At 35.9% G+C, this 19,335-nt stretch overlaps 1 protein-coding gene across 1 annotated transcript in view; it reads left to right on the top strand.

Annotated features, from left to right (window-relative positions):
• Positions 1-19,335, top strand: part of LOC119777498 (ephrin type-A receptor 6-like) — a 262,220-nt gene that overhangs the window by 188,280 nt on the left and 54,605 nt on the right. The window contains exons 6-7 of the mRNA XM_038276401.1: positions 14,794-14,918; positions 18,257-18,419. Of these exons, the coding sequence (XP_038132329.1) occupies positions 14,794-14,918; positions 18,257-18,419 (288 nt within the window). The remainder of the gene's footprint in view (positions 1-14,793; positions 14,919-18,256; positions 18,420-19,335) is intronic.

Below are 19,335 nucleotides of genomic sequence, written 5' to 3'. Positions count from 1 at the left end.
CTGACCTTCCCCTTGCTTAATATGTAAACACATAGTCTCTAAAGACAACCCAACTAGTTTAAACAAGATAAACAATTTTTAACTTAAGGAAAACGAAAAGATAAAGTGATAATTTGTATTGTATAACAGTAATATCTAGTAGCTGCTGCAACTTGTCAATAACTTACATGCAAGTAAAAATACCAACTTTTGATGCCACAGTGAAAGCTGTCATTAATATTTTTGTTGCCAGATATTTTAAGGCCATTGCCTACCCTTGTGTCATCCGTAATGACACAATAACACATTTTTCCAAGGCAACAGCCCACAGTTGTTGTTGTTTTAATTTTGTCTATATTACTAAACAAACAGGCAGATGTATTTTATTTTTGCAGAATCCAATCACATTCTCATAATGATATTATGTTGTTTTGTGAAGCACCTGTGAACCTCAACGGAAACTTCAGGTGCCAAAAGTTGAAGCCAGTTACAGAGCAGATGTCATTGTTTACAAGCAAACGCATAAAACTGTTCACTCTTATTACCAGTGATATGATGAAACCACCTGATAGCCGTTCAGACTGGGCAGATGGCTCATGTAAGATACCACAAATGAATAGAAAGAGTCAGGATGGCAGCGGATTGAGAGTGGAAGGGGTGAAGGGTGAGAACAAGGACAGGAGCAGCCATGGATGTATTGGCTGAAGTTTGTCTAGCCTCAGAACATGTCCCTTCATTAAAGTAAGCAACTAACAAGAGTCCCTATGCACAATTTCACAAAAAGACTGAAAAACAAATAACTTGCATGAGGGGGTGGGGGAATGGTACTGGCAGTGCCATGGTGTGAGGTTGCTTTTCTTCAGCCCACTCAGGGAATCTGCTCAGGATTGATGGAGCTTAATATTTGCAAAATCGGAAGGAGAACTTGTTAGAGTATTAAAATATTTTAAACCTTGAATGGAAATTCAGCTTCCTGTAGAAAAGGAATAAAACAAAGAAGAATGCAATAATTCAGATTTAAGTTCATGTATGAGAATGGCCCAGTCAAAGTTCAGACCTGTATCCACTTGGTCAACTGCACAACATCTCTGTATTTTTACAATGATGTTGAAAAATAATCTTAAAAGCAAGATAATTGTTGACTAAACCTAACAAAAATATGGAGACTACTAAAAAAAATACTGTTTATTTAACTGAAATAAAAAAGTAGAGCTTGCAAAATTTTAACTATATTAGTTTTCAAAACTGATTAAAACTAATTGCATGTTAAGACAGAAAGTGGTTAGCTTTCGTCTATGACATAAACTAATGCATTTATATATGTTTCCAAATTCCTGTTTTCTCTGTTTTTGTGCTGTACCACAAGTCAAGCAGGTGGCAGGTATGGCAGTCAGATCATTTGTGTTGCTGCAGCAGTCGTTTTTTTTATCAGAGATTTCGTTTTTATATTTCTTTTTTATTTTTTTGTTTTGCTCTCAGTATGTATAGCATATTATATAAGACTAAAACTAAAATTGTAACTAATAAAAACTAAACTGAAACTAAGCATTTTCAACAAAAAACTAAAGTACAAGTACTAAAATATATATATATATATATATATATATATATATATATATGTATATATGTATATATATATATATGTATATATGTATATATATATATATGTATATATGTATATATATATATATGTATATATGTATATGTATATATATGTATATATATATATATATATATATATATATATATATATATATATATATATATATATATATATATATATATATATATATATATATATATATATATATATATGTTATTTGAAGACTGCATACCATCACAATGTAATGAACAAGCAGCTAATTTTTTTCATATCAGCTACTGTATTGTTTATACAGATAAAGTTTAAATAATTTGTGTGATTTGTGTGTTTTTCACATACTTTGTCCACATTTAAGCAAACTGTACTTGAATAACTAAAAAAACTTTTCAAGTTTCTGCAGTTCCTTACACCATCATTACATATGCTGTCACAGTTAAATTGAGAATGCTCACTGGTGTTCACGTTGCCTGCCTTTTATTTAAGCTTATGAATGGAGATGTGGGGGAGGTTTAACACAATACACAGAGGGTGGTCACTGACCCATTTTAAAAACCACAGCCGTCAGGTTAAAATTCTGCTTCCAAAGTCAAACAGCCCCAGATGGCAGGACACCTAGCCTCTGCTGATCCACCCCTTTGCTCAACTGGAATTAGGGCAGTATGTAGGGGCAATGGGAATGTAATGAGAGGGGCGGTGATGTTGGGTCCAAGGTTGGCAAAGCTTGGGAGGATGACTTGCTGGCTAATGGGCAAACAGATGGTTAAATTCTCGCCAGGTTGTTTGAAACATGGCCATTATGAAATAAACGTTAGTCCATCTCTTTCTACTGGGTTTAGATAAAATCCAACTTAGATAGGATGTGTATAATTTGCTGAATTAGGGAAGCATCCAGATAAAAGGCACAAAAATATATATTTTTTAAAATACCAATCTTTTTAAATTGAATAGAGCTCTACAATATACCTAGTTTTAAACAATGCCTATTGTGCAAAAAGTTAACTTGTTTTTCGATTTGTTTTTTTTTCATCTTTGTTGTGTGCTGTATCATTAAGAACCACTAAAGGCACTTCTGAAAATATTTGCATTATAAAGACTTTAAGTGCCAAGTTAAAAATAGAATTTAGAATAAACTAGCAAATATGAATACTTCAACTATGTACTGATGGTCAAAATAACTTATTTGGTTACTCTGCTTTGCACAGACAGTCGGGATAAGGATATCACTCTTTAACCATTAGGCAAAAGCTGTAGGACTTCTTCTACATGAATGTATCAATTTTACCTGATGTAGCTATGGTTGATGGCCCCGACCTCGGATCCCAACAGAACTTTTTGTTGCTAACACATTGTGGAGCACAATCTGAATAAAAAGTAACTAGTTTAAGAACAGCATGCGCCTCTGTGATAATTATGCACACAGGTGTTTGCTTAGTGTGCTCATTGACAAGTTTATTTAGCCAGCTTCCCGTGGGATTTCATTTAACCTGAAGCATCTGTTCAACTATACCCATTATTTGCCCTTCAGCACCCCTAGATACCAGTGTCTTTGACCTGCCCTTTCAGCATATATTCATATACAAACTTGCGCAGAAATGCTTAACTGTTGGTAGCAAACAACAGATGCCAGGTTACACAATTATAACCTGCTGATTTTATCTTGTTACTTTATTCTTTGCTATGCATTTTTAAAAATGGATGAGGAATATCCTTAATGTGACCTTTTAGGTGTTGAAGATCAAACCAAGCTTGAGTTAAGTTCAATAGGTTAGAAAGGGGCAAAATATGCAGCTGTACTCAGTTTGGAGATCTGTAAAATGGGTGTCCTTTTACCTGGATATTTAGGTATGTTCTATACAGCATACAAATGCTGTATAGAAATTACTATGGCCAAAGCGACTGCTAATAAACAGGACATGAAGCAAGGTCAGTTAAGTGGATGGATGGATGGATGGATGGATGGATGGATGGATGGATGGATGGATGGATGGATGGATGGACCTCACTTTGATTCAATCAAGCAGCTGTTTTAGAGATAATCTGCACAGTGACAGCAACCATTCTTTTTTAGCTAATGTTAAAGTCATAAAAATGTGTTTCTCCACTGCGAAAGGTCTCATGTTTATTAGCTTGCTAAAGAAGAGCCTCATCTCTAAGCATAGCATGATATGGTAACATGATAAAATGGGAAGCACCCTCTTAAGGAGAGAAAGTAGCACACTGAGGTGAATGCCTTTCTTCCAGACTGTAAAAAGACTGGAAAACAAGTAATATTTTGTTTCACAAAGTGATTATTTGATAAAAAAAAATATTTAAGAATAATTATAATTGTAAGCTATAATGCCTGATTTGTCAAAATTCATCCGCAACAAATAAATATTTTAGATAATTGTAATTAAGAGCTACCAGCCTGGGGTTCAGTAGAAAAAAAGTCTTAAAATTTACTGTATGCTAGCTGATAGCCAGGAGCACAGATCCATGTAGGAAAGAAGGAGAGGAAAAATGAGAGAAAAGAGACAGAAGAAGGGAAAATGGAATTTAAGATTTAATTTAGCCGATTGTCAGCAGCATCTTACACACGGATCAACATTGAGTGTGTTTAAATACTAGCAAAGCAGGTTCAACGACTCAGTATTTCAGCATAAATGTTCAAGCAGACTCATTGGGTAGTAATCATCAGCATTTACCTCTATTTCTTAACTACCTGCCCAGGCATGGTTAGATTGTCAGAAGAATAAAAACAACATTCTACTTGTTTGCCAGCAGGCTGCTTCTTTCGCGACAATGGGAAGAGATAACGTACACAGATTCCAAGCTTAAAAATGATTCTTGTTCAAAAGAATGATGAAGTGACAGAAATGGAGCTCCAGCCTGCGACAGTTCTTACAGCATGTTTCCAAACGCGCAACACTTCTGCTGAGGTATTGACTCTCAGTGGTAGTGCCTCCAAAAGAAAATAGTTTTGGAGGCACTACCACTGAGAGGTGCCTTTTTTTTTTTTTACCTAGAATTCTTTGGTGTACTCCATGCATTGTATTTTTTCCTGTCTAATTAGATGTACAAATAGGTTACAATACATTTTTTTAAGTATAAAACACAGTAGTAATGTCATTAAAAACATTGTGAAAATAAATGGACACGGGATGAGACTCAGAACTGGTGTCATGCCTATACGCTTCAAGATTTAACATCACTAAAATTCCTACAATACTGTGACCTATGGGGGCTATATAGTGTATCCTCAGTCAGCTATATAGAGTCCTACAGACATACAGTAAGTCACCCATTCACCAGTCAGTGTTAAGAATAGCGCTTCCCACAGATCGCTATTCAGCAGTGTTCAGAGCAGGTGGGGAGTTTAAAGGCACTGAGATTAGCTCTTTCTACCCCAGAAAATGATTTATGCTCAGACTTTTATCAGGACACTTTTCCCCTCACACAAAGATCATTTCCCCTGACTTCACCTCACAACGGGCACTATTTTAAGCATTGGCTCATTAATACAGACTGATTGGATTCATTGTTCTGAAATCCTGATGGATGTCCTCTGAAGTTTCCTCCCTCTTAACTTGCATCTCAAACTGTTCTTCCATCTTTAGGTAGAATTTCCTTTAAAGAATGCAAACCCTTTGTCGTCTGGAAGTTCAATAAATCTGATGCCAGTGTCTTCTGTTGGTCCAGTTCTCTGAAATTAACTACATTAAGCACAATCCTTTGAATCACTCATAAAGGCACCAGTTCAAACCTAAATCTCAATCTGCATTTATATAACAGATAATGTAGAGGCAATTTGCATGAAATCTGGCAGTGTTTTCACTGTCTAATCAGATAGATTCAGAGATAGACGTTGTCATTATTTTCATAATCAAGACTTCTATTTTTGGTCAGATTTTTTTTTTTAAACTGCATGTCTCGGGTAAGATTATTCTACCCCTGTTGGATCGCTTTACTATGTGTAATTTCCCTTATCATTTACTTTTATCAGTGTAAACCTCTTCTTACCAACCTGTGTCATAGCTGTGTGTTTAACTTTGGGATGAGTTACTCTGACAGCTTGTGTGTGTATAGATGGCTCGGCTTGAAATTTGCTTCATAGGAAAGAGTGTTCCGCTGCAGTAGGTTTGCTGTGGGTGCTACAGCAAGGGTCGATTGCTATTTATACTGTATCCCCACTGCAGCAGCATTTCGTTCTTCTTTCTATGCACACCCACTGGGAAAGGAGATGAGAGACTTTTAATCCAGAAAAAATTCTATGCTTCTTATATTTGATTATAATTGTTTTTTCTTAATAAAAAAAAAAACAAAATAGATTTTTAGCACAGGGTACATATCAAATGCAGTTTTAGTTTTTGTCATAATTTCATTATTTTATTTTTTATTTTAAAAGAATAACTGTTTGTGACAGCAAAGGGATAATTGGTATTTTTTCCCTGCAGGTGTAAAAAAATGCAGATAATTATTATTTTTTTGTGTTTTTTAGTACCTTTTTGTATAATTACCAGCTAACCAAGATATTCCTCAAAATATAATAAAAATATAGGTTGTTGTAAAATAAAATGAGCAATATCTCATGAGGTGACACATTTCATATTAGATCCAAGAGAAGCAGCTTTCAAAAAAGCCAAAGAGGATTGTTTTATATGATAAGAGTTTTGAAAAAGAAATGTTGAGATCTGCATATATCTACTTACATGTGAGGGCCCTTATTGTACAAGGACTACGTTTTTGATAATTGCGAGTGTGGGATCACACACATTCAGAAAAATATATGCTCTCAGTCAAAGAAGGTGGTTAAACCATTCCCTGATTCATTTTCTGTTATTACCTTTTATACTAACAGATGCAGGATTATACACCCTATCATTCTTGTCAGCCTATATTTGCATCACTTTCCAATACTGGATGCTTGGTTTCAAGGATAATGAAGCTTTTAAATAAAAGCATGAGAAATGGACAGGTTGCTGAGGACAGGGACCGGCAGGGAAATCAGCTGTCAGCAGCCAGATACTTCTGCTCTTCTCATTAATTACTTTTGGGGAAAGAGAGGTAGAGGCCAAATGAGTATTGATTGTGGTGGGCCAGTATAGGGCCAGTTTCACTGGCCTTTCTCACACATCATTGCCTCTCCACTTCCACATTAAGTGGAAACAAGAGGGATCAGTGGCAAGTTGGGACCTTATTAAAGACAGGACTTAGGAGTGGCAGACATCCTAGCTAGCACAAGTTTTCTATACATACTCGGCAGTTTGAGTTTTTATCTGTCAATTAATCTCCTTTCACTGCTTTAGTGTTGACTTTCATTGAAACGATAAACTTTAAATGTAGTTGGGCATTTACAAGTCAGGGGCTTTCAAGTTGTCCATGAGATGACAACAGGATCTTTCCTCCTACACTTCTAATCCTCAACCAGACACCCTTTAAGGCAACATCTATTTTTTGCATCAGCTCCATCTGAAAATCGGGTCATGTGATGCCCCCAGCAACTAGAATATGTTGAAATAAATGGGGCCAAGGAACCCATTTATGCCTTTCTGCGACTGCGGTACTTCAACCAAGGTAGAAACCTGGTATACCCTGGTCAGAACCATTGAGCAATATGGCAATTACATTATGAGTTACACAGGAAAAGAAATGCGGTGAAAAATTGAAACAAATCTGGTTCTAGGAAAACACAAAGTTAAATCTAGGATTACCAGGTTAAGTGGTTGGGCATGTCTCTGGTTCTTCAATTCCAATCCTCAATGTCCGTTGTCCTACACCTTTTTAATGTGTCTCTGCTTCCACACTCCTGAATCACATTGCTTAATGTCCTCCTTATTATGCAGTGGAGTTCTCCAGAGTCCTACTAATGGCCTTATTATTTGATTCAGTCGTAGATATAAGCAGATACACATCCAAAAGGTGTGATTCAGTAGTGCTGAAGCAGATACACATCCAAAAGGTGTGAGACAGCTTAAGAGTTGTTGAGGAACCTTATAGTATATGTTCTTCCAGAAACACACAGAACACATTCTGTGTATATACAGCAAACTGGAAGACTTGGACATAAACAATCAATGAAATATTTCAGATAGCAGTTTTGTTAACCATTGTATGAGTTTAGGAGTACAGAAAAGAGATAAAATCAAACAGTGATCCTCTTTTAGCTTGTTTTAGCAGCAGATATACTGCCTGGCTTTCTTATGCAGGTGGAACTTCTGGTTACATATGTATAATACTCATCATATAAAAACTCAGCCATGCAAGTCTTATAATCTGGATTCATGGGCTGTGGTGAAGTAGTCTGTACTCAGTTAAAGAAAACAGCTTACAGTTCGGACACAACGGTGAGTAAAGCCCAAGCTGTGTCTTAGGCTTTACTCACCTTAAAGAAATCCATCATGAATGAGCTTGGCCAGAAACTTGTTTGTTTTTTTCTAAACCAACCAGATGTCTCCCTGTTTTTTCTCAATGGTAGAAGGTCTGACACCTTTTCCGGAGGTGGAGCTACAACAAACCGATATTTAGTGGGGATGAGACCAGTTTTATACAGTTGGTATTGTTTGGCCCTACACACCACTTGTGATCATTTTTTGGATAGTTGTATACATAGTATATATAGAGGGAAAATATTGTCAGAAATCGGCACATCTAAGCCGGTATTGGCTGCCTTAACACTTACATCTTACCCACCCGCACCATCTCTGTCCACACGTAACATTTCCACCTGTGGCTTTCTGTAGTCTTTAAAAGGCTGGAGGCAGCTAACCACACCACTCACGGTTTGCAATACTTTTACCAGCTATCAAGCACCCCTGACCTGCCCAGTTCCCTGCTTTCCCTCTTGAAGAAGAGGTTGCCTGTTTTCTGTGTTTTGCTTCATAGAGATGCCTGAATAGCTTTGGATCTGAGTTTGAAAACCTCTGGATTATGCAAGCATTTCCTTTGCAACTTCTACGCAGGTATTACAGTAGCATCTAACGTTTGTCATCATATGAATGAAGAGCTGCATGGACAGGCTGAAATATTAAAAACTGAAAATGTAAACAATTTTATAAACATAAAGAAAAAAACACATTTCTAATTAGAAAAAAATTCGAACTGTTTTGTGTTTGAGTCAGATTTCAAAACCATTCCATAATTAAGCCGAATAGTTTATTTGTTTTTTGCCAGGCGTCTGTTGTGTGTTCGTCTAAGCTTGGAGTTTGTAGCACAAAGCACACGACCCATAATGCATTGGGGCTAACCCCCAGTTAAATGAAGTGTAATGATAATAGCTCCTAAATAAGAGCCCATGTCACTTCAGTTTGTCTTGTCATTTGTGTTAATAGCACATAAAGCTCACCAGCTAAACTATATTCCCACAGACATAAATACTTGAATAAATGTGATTTTCTCAAGCTGATTACTTGCAGTCTTGTTTGAGACAGAGTCAAGTGCTTCAGAAACAGATCACGTATTTGGCATTGGCAGGCTGAGTTGGAAATTGAGCTGAACGACAATCGAATTGAACAAATAAGAATAAAATTGCACCAAACTATAATCAAAGTTTGTACTTGTGCTTTTGTTAACACATGCGACTGGTTACACAAACAGTATCCTTTCATCAAAATGCACAAAAGGAGACCAGATTGGATCCAACAAGAAAGAAATACCTTCAGACACCTACATAAAAACGAGAAGCATCAATATGAGTGTTGTAAACAAAAGGTCCCATATTGTGTTTTTGTGTGTTTCTCTTTTATGCCATCTCTTTATCAGCATTGGATCAGTGGACTGTTAGGACATCGTTTAGGCTCCCACACAGCATCAATACTGGCTCTATGGATTTTTTTAAACAGTTAATGGAAGCCTTTAGGGTAGGAAAGCTAATTAAAATCATATGCAGGTCAAGCTCATTTAAAGACTCTCCATTAGTTTATGTTTAGCTTAACCACGCTTGACTGAAAAATCCATCCATGGGGCATCATAATTGACTTATGCTTCTAATGGCTTTTCAGTTCCCCTTCATACAGGAGAATGACAGGGAGTTCCTGTGGCAGATTTCATGTTACAGGTTTAATAACCCTCAAACAGAATCATTAAAGACAATTGATGTGTGTCTTTGTGTCCTCAAAGTATATAATCAGTGCCTGAAGAAAATGTTTTCAAAGGCACAATTGGCTTAAGCTACTAAAGGGTATGCCCTCTATTCTCAAATGGAGGAAAACATGTTTTTTTTTTTTATATAGTGAGGATTTATTTAGAATTAACAATAAGAGCAAAAATCAATTACCTAAGTAGAGTTAATCAATGAATGCAGTTAAAAATTTTATGGATTGATAAACTAAATTATACTTAAAAAATGCAAAGGTTTACTTTTCACATTTCTACTTTTAAATCTCAGTTGTTTCATCCAAACGTATTGAACTGTCGTAAATTTATTATCCAAACAGATTTAAAAAATTTGTTTTTTACTGTGTTGTTCCTATTTCAATTAAGCTTTAATCTGAAAGGAGAAAGAAAACAGGAGATGGAAGCAATAGTGACCCTTCAACCTTTTCAATCAAAACAGCCTCAAAAGAAATAAAAATCGTTCAATGTAGTTCTTTAGACCTAGACAAACTTTATTGTCATTTTGTATATACTGAGTGTATACAAGACGAAATTACGTTGCTTACAGCTTACAACAGTGAAATGAACATTACCATTATAAAGTGCAGCAGTGATCATTGTGTCAACAGTATAGGAGAAAACGAAAACTAGTTAAAAAAAATAATGGTGCATAACGGCATTTTTAAGGAAAGGTTTAGTGCACCACAAAATAAATATGGTGAAAAATGCACTATAACATTGAGTTGTGTCCTATTTTAAAGGATTATAAAAGTTTAAACCATGTTAATAGTGTAAAATAATGTTGCAAGTGTGAGGCAGAGTCCAGTTTAGAGTTCAACAATTCAACAACCTTATGGCAGCGAGGGAAAAGCTGTTGCAGAACCTGTTGATCCTGCAGCAAATGCTGCTTATCCTCTTCCCAGTGAGCAGCAGGGAGAACAGTCCATGGTGGGGGTTTGAGGTATCACTGATGACCTTACAAGCTCAGGACTCCATACTCCCATCTCTAACAACCAGGCACATCGTCAGCTTCTTTTTGTGAAATTGTGGGGACTTGGTGATAAAATGCATACACAGAACTTTGTGTGTGTGACTGTAGGAGCAAAAACACAAACCATTGAGTTGTTAGGGAGGGACTGGATAACTAATTAGAGGTGAACATGAAGTGATTAGAAAATTGTGTCACTTTAGACAGCTGATTGAAATTAGACTATGTTTTTTATTTAAATTGTGACAGATGTTCTCAAGTACCTTAAATGTAAGCACGCTATCGCACTAGACGTAGCATTTTATGACTGAGATTGTTTCTACATTACAATTTAACACAGATCAACACAGGCGTTTAGACAAAACTTTTTGAGCGTAGCAACCACTGGGGTCATAAGTTCCATATATATCATGGATTTGTGGATGTCAAAAGTTATATATGAGCATTTCATAGCATTTCAGAACAGCGGAGACACTTTACAGGGGCTTAAGCTCGACAGGTATTTGTTGGAATTTAGTTACAGACTTATTAATGCAGATATATTATTATTACAGCTATTCTTGATTTATTTTTAATTAAGGCTCTGATAATAAAAAAGGACTTTTAAATCATTCCAAGTCTTCCACTGTTATTGTATGTGATGGAGAATCTAAATGTTCATGACGAGATCTGTTTTGACATCCAGACTGAGCCTCCACATTTCCTCTGGCAATTATTTTTTTCTAGACGGACAATAGTCTCCAGCAAACATATTGTTTTGTCACATCCCAGCTTTCAACTCTTATGCGCTCTCTTCTCATGGGAACGTATTTGCCCCCTTGTTTATTTTTGTGAATTATGTGTGAGCCACAGCGCAGGGCTCATTTGAATCTGCGAGTCAGAGGGAGATTAAACTTAGGCTGTGTTTATTGTTTCCTATCGGGAGGCAATATGCTAACAGCAGATGCCAGTGGTCTTGCTGTGCCTTAGTTTGTTGGATCCAGAACACGTTTCTCACTACAAACCACCATAGTTGTGCCCAACTGGCACAGGCCGCAGAGAAAAAACCCTGTATTGTCGAGCCTTGAGCAGAGTGCTTCATTACACAGTTAGATCAGATAAAATCCCCTGAGATGAATATTCCCTGTTATCTTGAATAGGCAAGAAAGAGTGAACTGGTCATATCCGAGGTAATATGTATTAATAACACATAATAGGATGTCAGTGGCTTTGGCCTATTTTATTTCCTGTAAAGTAGGGAATTATTTTCTACATCAGCTGCTTCATATTGTTTTTAGGGCAAAAATCTCTTATATCCATGCATGTGGGCTTGAAAACACGCTCTGCCCTTTAAACTTAATGATTATGCTAATAATATAAGCTGTCTTAAGTCACGCATGACATTATGTTGGTAGACTTTTCTTAGCATTTCAGACTACTTAAGACATTTTAAAAACCCTATTAAGGTGTGGGTTATTAAGGAGAAGCCATGCATTAAAACTCTTTTCATAAGGTGAACATGGCTGTTCTGACTGTTCCTCTAATCTGAAGCCTAACCCTCTGTATTACCGTACCAATATATTATTAGTTATGTTTGACTTATTTTTTGGCAGTTTTATTGGTTTCTTTTTTCAGTGTTTTGCAGATATTTTAATTTAGATGTAACCATATGAAATATAATCAAGTCGTTTATACAGTATTTTTATCTTTTCTGTTAAACTTCTACAACAACCAAATATGAGTCATTTTACCATGTTGAGCCTGCTTAAATATAGATCTATGTGCCCTGTTTTGATAGGGTCAACTATACTTAATGTGGGAGGTGTCAACCTGAAAAAAAATTGACCGTGACTTTGTAGGGCTTCCAAACAGTGGATTAAAAGGAATAAGTACCGGTAATAAAAATAATTATTGCAATTAATGATATTTGTTGAAATTGGACACATTAGACAGATTGCCGTTCCAATACTGTACATCAAAACACAGAGATACATGTTTCACAAATTAATTTAGAAGAAAGACATCGGATTTTTTTTTCTTGCTATTAAGACAACTGAGCAACTCAACAACTAAATTATTTCTTATTTCAAAAAAGAGGTCTCAAACATAAATTCAGAGCATTGAGCTTTAAAGAGATATCTTGATATCCAAGGCATCAATAATAGCATTGATTATCTTTACACGATGTGTCACATGCTGCAAAATTTCACTTATATTTAAATATTTTGAAATATCTTGTGCGAGATATATCAGATTGTACCCTAACAATCGCTAATACTGTAATAAAGTTTGAATGTTAGACACAGCTAACATTGTCTAAAAAGATAATATTAACGTGAATAATTGTTTTAGAACACAATATTTAAAGGTTAAACTACGTTTGTCCAAAAATAAGTAAGCATTGAAGCAATATTGTGTTAGCTTTGATTTTGATTCTGTGCTTTAGTGCATGGTTTGTGTCCGTGTGCATTGAATTCTGTTGAAATGCAATTTATTGGATATGCCAATAATACATTTTTATTTAAAGTATAAAAGTTGGCGGTTTCCCACATGCTTTTCTTTGTCATACAAAAGACAGATGTGGTACAAATGGTAGGGGCTTCTAACAACCATATAAGCAGAAATGTAATTTTTATCCAGTTTTTACTCTGTGTTGCACATTTTTAAAGCTAATCAAAACATTATAGATATGAAGGGAAAGTAAAAGTTTAAATGGGGCCTAAAGATGCAGAGAATTATTTATATATAACTTTTATCAAGCCTGACTCTGGTTTTTAACATCTTAAAAAGCCAAACCCAGCAATGACCTACGTCAAGTTTTTTTTTTTTCAATTCCAATATGTTTTCTTTAATTTTTTTTCTAAAATTTAAAAAATTATTTCAGCTGATACTTTTACCTTAACTTATTATACCTAAATTGGAAAAATAAAGACAATCTGCAAAAATATCTGCAACAAGGCACATTAAAAATGTTTATTGAAGATGAGTTCCCCCTTAAGTTAGCATGAAAAAATATTATAATAAGACTAATTATAGTATGATCCTCATTTCATTAGATGATATAATAGACATTTAATGAGGCTGTTACATCTGCTGACCTTCCTCTAATGGGAATGAAATACCACTGTTTATCCAGAAGAAACTTACAAAGCTGTTCACTTCAACAAAAGAATTAGCCTGCCTTGTTCAATATATCCTTAATTAAAATTCTCAGTTGTAACTTATAACACAGAAACAAAAGCTATGTGGAGGCTTTTTGTACTGCCTTAAATAGACTTTTTTGAAATATAAGTATTGATAAATTGCCTGAATATGTGGTCCTTTTATTTGGGAGCAGCCAACAATGTTAACCATTAGAGCCACTGATGCACTAAATAGCATCTGTCTGCTGCACTTTTGCTATTCCGAAACTCCTCACTATTCATTGCACATCTCTACCACACTAAACATTCACTGCACTCATTTGGTTCTCCACAACAAGAAAAGAGACTCACCCATAATGGTGGCCGTGTAAAGCAGAGCTTTGCAAAAAAAAAAAAAAAAATTGAATATCTTGGTATTAGGCTATATTTTTTAAGAGATCTGCATCATAGTATTTGGTCATTTCATTAGTATTTATACCTTGTGCACTTCTTCACTTTCTGTCACAGGACAAACATGAATGACAGTAGTCTGCCTACTATTCGTCTACCTACCAGCTTAAAAACCTGCCATATGAAAATATTAAACAGTGTGGTAGGGGACTGACGTTACTTTCATTTCCTATAAATAAGTTTTATTTGTAACAACAATGAACAACAACACATGCTGCAGTAAAACATTAAAATTCCTAAATAAACCTGAACTAATATCCCATAGTTTTGATGTTTAGCCTATTCACTCTATGATGGGTTAGAGGTCCCTCTCTCATCTTGCAGAGAAATGTTTCCTGTGTTATTTGGTCTCTAAAGTTTGTTGGAAAAGGCTGTCAGAACGGCTGACGTACTGCAGTGGATTGCTGTATTCATTAGCTTGCTAAATAAGTTAATTTTTACAGCCGACATTTGCTGAACACTCACGCTCTGTGAACATTTTCTGCCCAACAGTCCCAACACAGCCTTAGAAAGTTTTATCACCTATGTCAATAGAGTCAGCACACAATAAATTATGTCTGCTTGGTGTGTTTACTGAACAGGTCCATCTCTAGTGGGAGCTGTAAAGAAGGACTGGGCTTCTCCAAACAGCATTGCTCTCTCCTGGCAGCAACCTGAGGAAACAACGCTTCCCATCATTGACTATGAAGTCAAATATTATGAGAAGGTAGACAATCCCACTGAATACAATTACAATGGCAGATGGTCTAATCTTTATGCTGAATAAATAACTGTGTGCTTCTTTTGCATGACAAGTGTTGTGGCATCACCTTCATTATTAAATGATTAAAGCCGTGGTTTCCAAAACTTTTCCTTCTTTGATTTAAGAGAAGGTTTTAACCAATATTTTATATAGTTAAACAATTACGAGTCAACTGCGGTTTAGTTTTAGTTTTCTCTATTAAATCACCTTTTTTGTAATTACCTATTAAACTTGCTGGTGATGAGTCTCAGTCATACAGGTCATAGTCATTCAAAAAAACAATGTTAAAATAAAATCCACTGGGCTTTGTTTCCAAGTTTCAATTCAAAACATGCATTTTTTCAAAACAAATACAAGGTTTTGATTGGCTACTGTTTAAAACCTCGAACTCAATGATATTCCTGACATTTTGAATTGCAAAAGCTTCCTGGATAAGGGTGAACCTTCTTCAAACTCGGAAACAAAGTCGAGTGGATTGTTTTTAACTTTCTTTTTTGGCATACCTCTTAACCTTGCATTAACTGAGATGAGTTCTACCGATCCATGCATGTGCAGGGCAAAATCCACACGTTATTACAAAATCATTGCCCATGTATTGTATTTTCTTGTGATTGGCTGAAACAATGGAATGATCTAATGGTTGAAAAATCATTGCTTGTTAAAAAAAAAAAAAAGCTTTTTTGTATCCAGGCACAGCAAGGGAGTCTCAAAGATCCACACACAAATTAATCTTTGAAATAACATTCAAAGACCATTGGTAGTTTGTAAATCAAGATATAATTGCATATGCATCACAAATATTGTTGTGAGTCTTGTCTTATGAATACATAAATTGTGTGTGCTTGTTTGAATCATCATGTGCATGTGTGGATCTTGTCTTGTTCATGCATGGATCTTGTGCTGTGTATTTCTGGATATTGGGACTCTTTTAGCTCTATACTACCGTCCTCCGTGCACTTACACCGAGCTTCCCTTAGGTGTGTGCCCCCCTCTATAGAAACCACTGGCTTAAGGTCAAGTTAAAGAGAAAGACATTTGAATAGCTTTAATTTGTTTCAGCACATGCAATAAGTATCCTTAAAAAACTCATGTCTTCCTCCTGCTGACATTTTTATTTTTGCTGAATTGATCATTCATCTATAGCATTTCAGTACAGTTCAATTCTACGATGTACAAACAAAACATCACGAAAAAGTGGTTATCATCTTTAACAAATTGTTTCGAATGTCATAAAAATCGGTGCATCAGCTGCAATCTGCATATCCCTTTACAACACCAGTAGTTGTCTGGCTACATAGTGCAAAGTGGGCCTCAAGACAAAAACAGACGAGAAGGTGCAGCAGCCATCACCATTCTGTCCTTAATGAAGGTCAATATAAAGTCTGGAAATTATTCAGATTTTTCAGGACAAATCCAGATTTGTAGCAACAACCAAATAGTGTACACTGCCTCTTAGAACGAGCATGCGCTGTACGATCTGACTGCTCACACTGTACATCCAAATACCTCACATCGGACTCAGTGCCATAGAGAGATGGCGCATGTCGGACTCGATTATCCAGAAGTAAAGTCAGAGAAGTAGAATTCCCTTGTTTGCACATGCACAATGCACAAGGTTGAGATAAATTGGCTTGCAGCTCTAAGAGCAGGATGCTCTTATGATCTTATTTGGAGGGCATACTGAATTTCAAAAGCATTTCAAGAGCATCAAGGATCCTCTTAATGCCCGTCTGACCTTAATGTGTACAAGCTTCCAAAATGAAGCAGGAGGCGCTTTTTTGCTGCCCAAACACATCCAGTGTGAACATAGGATCAGAGCCCGTGTTGCCATACGAGGCTTATATAAGACTTTTACATTTTGCTGGTGCAGGTTCTCAGTCATCCAGGTCATAGTCATGTTTTTTTGGAACTTTTACATTTATGCAGCTCCAGGCAGATTTTTTGTTTTGTTTTGTTTTCTCCAATAAGGCTCCGTGAAAAGTTTAGGTTTCTGTCCCCAAGCCTCGGGTCTAGAACAATGGTCATCAGTATATTAAAAGGACAAAATAAGGTAGCCCGCAACTGCAACCCACTGCAGCAGCCGGACCTCTGAAGGATCAAGGTGGGGCACATTAGCATTCCACCTAATGAGCTCTTAAGAGGTCAACAGGACTTGATACTAGGGCCCAGTGCAGCCCCTCGCTGCTGACAGCTGGCCAAAACCACCAGATGGGAGCCCATGACTCCAGGATGTGGCCTGAGCACCAACAAAAGCTCCCCACTAGCCTCTCCCTTGATGTTGTCAGAAACAAATGAGAGGAATTTCAGTGTCTCACTGTTCAGCTGCTTCTCTGTAACATCACAGAAAGTGTTTATTTTCTGTTTTCCACAAATAAAAAAATAAATGCATACAGAATAAAGTGTCCCATTAAGAGTTTCAGAAGGAGTTTAAAATAAAATTTCTAATTGTTAAGGACTAAGCTGTAATGAGTATTTTATAACACAGTGGCTAGACAGAGCCTTTGGGATCATCCTGCCTTAAAATGGAGCTTTTCAGAAGACGGGCAACTTGTGCATTCAGATTAAGAAAAACATTGCTTTTAAGCAGTAGTAAAAGCCACAGTATGCATGTGGCTACTTTAAGAAGTTTAAGCTAATGGTTTTTGCCATAAATGTTGCATTGTCTTAATGTGAACATCTTTATAAAGTAATGAATAAGCTTCAGAGCTTGCAAAATATCAAATTATCTCATATACTGTGTAGACCCTTGAAATATTTATATATTCTTATAAAAAAAGAAGTTAGATGTTAACAATACTCATTTCTACAGGGTTATTTTCCCCTGAATTCATTTTTAGTTTGCGAATTTAACTTTGCAATGTTGCCTGCAATTCTAATGAAGTATGCCTTCTTCAATCTAATGTCTCTCAGATATCTTCTACCTTGCTATTCTCAGCAACAATTATTATGCAGAACATCTGGTAATGTGTTTGTTATAAAATTTTGTGATGCAATTATCTCTTCCCTGTCATTTGTGTTACGAAAACGGATCAGAAGGCAGACTTGAACGCAGCCTAGAAGGCAGTTCTTGTTGTCGCTCTGGCAATCAACATCTGTCACTGAGCTGCAGTGAATGCAACAGTAATTTGACTAAACTGTTTATCATGAGTTTTATTAAGGTAAACTTTGGTAGAAAAAAGCAAGGATTGGTTAAAATGACCAAACTGATTAAGATTACTGTCCCTTGTTGAGCATTTAAATCTGACTAATACATCTCTTTTTGGATAAGTTAATTAGTATTCTTCTTTCACTTTATCTTTTAGGAACAAGAACAGTTAAGCTACTCCTCCACACGCACCAGGGCTCCCAGTGTGATAGTCTCAGGTTTAAAACCAGAAACCTGGTATGTCTTCAGTGTTCGGACCAGAACAGCTGGTGGATACAGCTCCTACTCTCCAAGATATGAATACCAAACTACAGGTGACTGTGAGTAAATACTTCCTGTTTTTATATAAAAAATAAACCTGGAGCATCTTCATATTTTCATTTTCGCTTTTCTTTGAACTATGTGATTAAACGTTTTTTAATCTCCACTATTTTGTTAATGTACATCAATAAAGAAATAGTTCTGATCAGGGGTAACAGATTTAACATGGATTTAACTTTGGACAAAACTACAGCTCTTGGACAGAAATGTTGTTTTATTATTAAAAAAACTTCCTATTTCTTGTAATTTTCTAAAGTCATAGGTACTGTGGAAGGTACAGGCTGTAAACAGCAGTTCAGGGTCAAATGAAGTTCATCCTGCCTGGAGGAGCATCCAGGGTGCTCACAGCTTGAAGGTCAAGAATAATAAATTTGTACTCTGCAGATGAGATCATGGATCAGCTTTCTAAGGTCTGAGTAACTTTAAAAAATATAATAAAATCTGGAAAAGATGTTAAACAAAGAAAATAATTGATGAAATGAGGATGAAAGGATAACTGTCACTGACTTATAAATAAAAACAACACATCAATTTTAGCACTGCAGCACAGCTAGCTGTATAGGTAGGTGGAGACTAAAAATGTTAGATCTTACTTATACTAGATTTTTTTATGCTCTCTCCTCTAAGGAAATAGAAATCCTATAAAAAACTTTAACTGATAGATTTGGAGGGATGAGCTTGGATACTGTGGTGCCTATGCTCAGCGTCAGTTGTACCACAATTTTGTAACCTTTCTAGTGCTGACATTAGTTTTATGAAAATCCCACATGACATTTGTTAGTTAGACAGTTTTATTTCTTGTGATGATTGCATAACTTCAAAATCCTTGTTTCTTATCACTTTCCTGTTAAAGGTTGGCGTTTTAATGAAAATCAGTCTATAAGATACTCCGTATCATTCATTGTGCTACTAAAT

Source organism: Cyprinodon tularosa, unplaced genomic scaffold, assembly GCF_016077235.1.
Source record: "Cyprinodon tularosa strain WSP-4 unplaced genomic scaffold, ASM1607723v1 ctg124, whole genome shotgun sequence".
In the NCBI taxonomy this organism is placed as follows: Eukaryota; Metazoa; Chordata; class Actinopteri; order Cyprinodontiformes; family Cyprinodontidae; genus Cyprinodon; species Cyprinodon tularosa.
The sequence above is the reverse complement of the archived record's forward strand: the minus strand, read 5'-3'. Positions and strand labels throughout refer to the sequence as shown.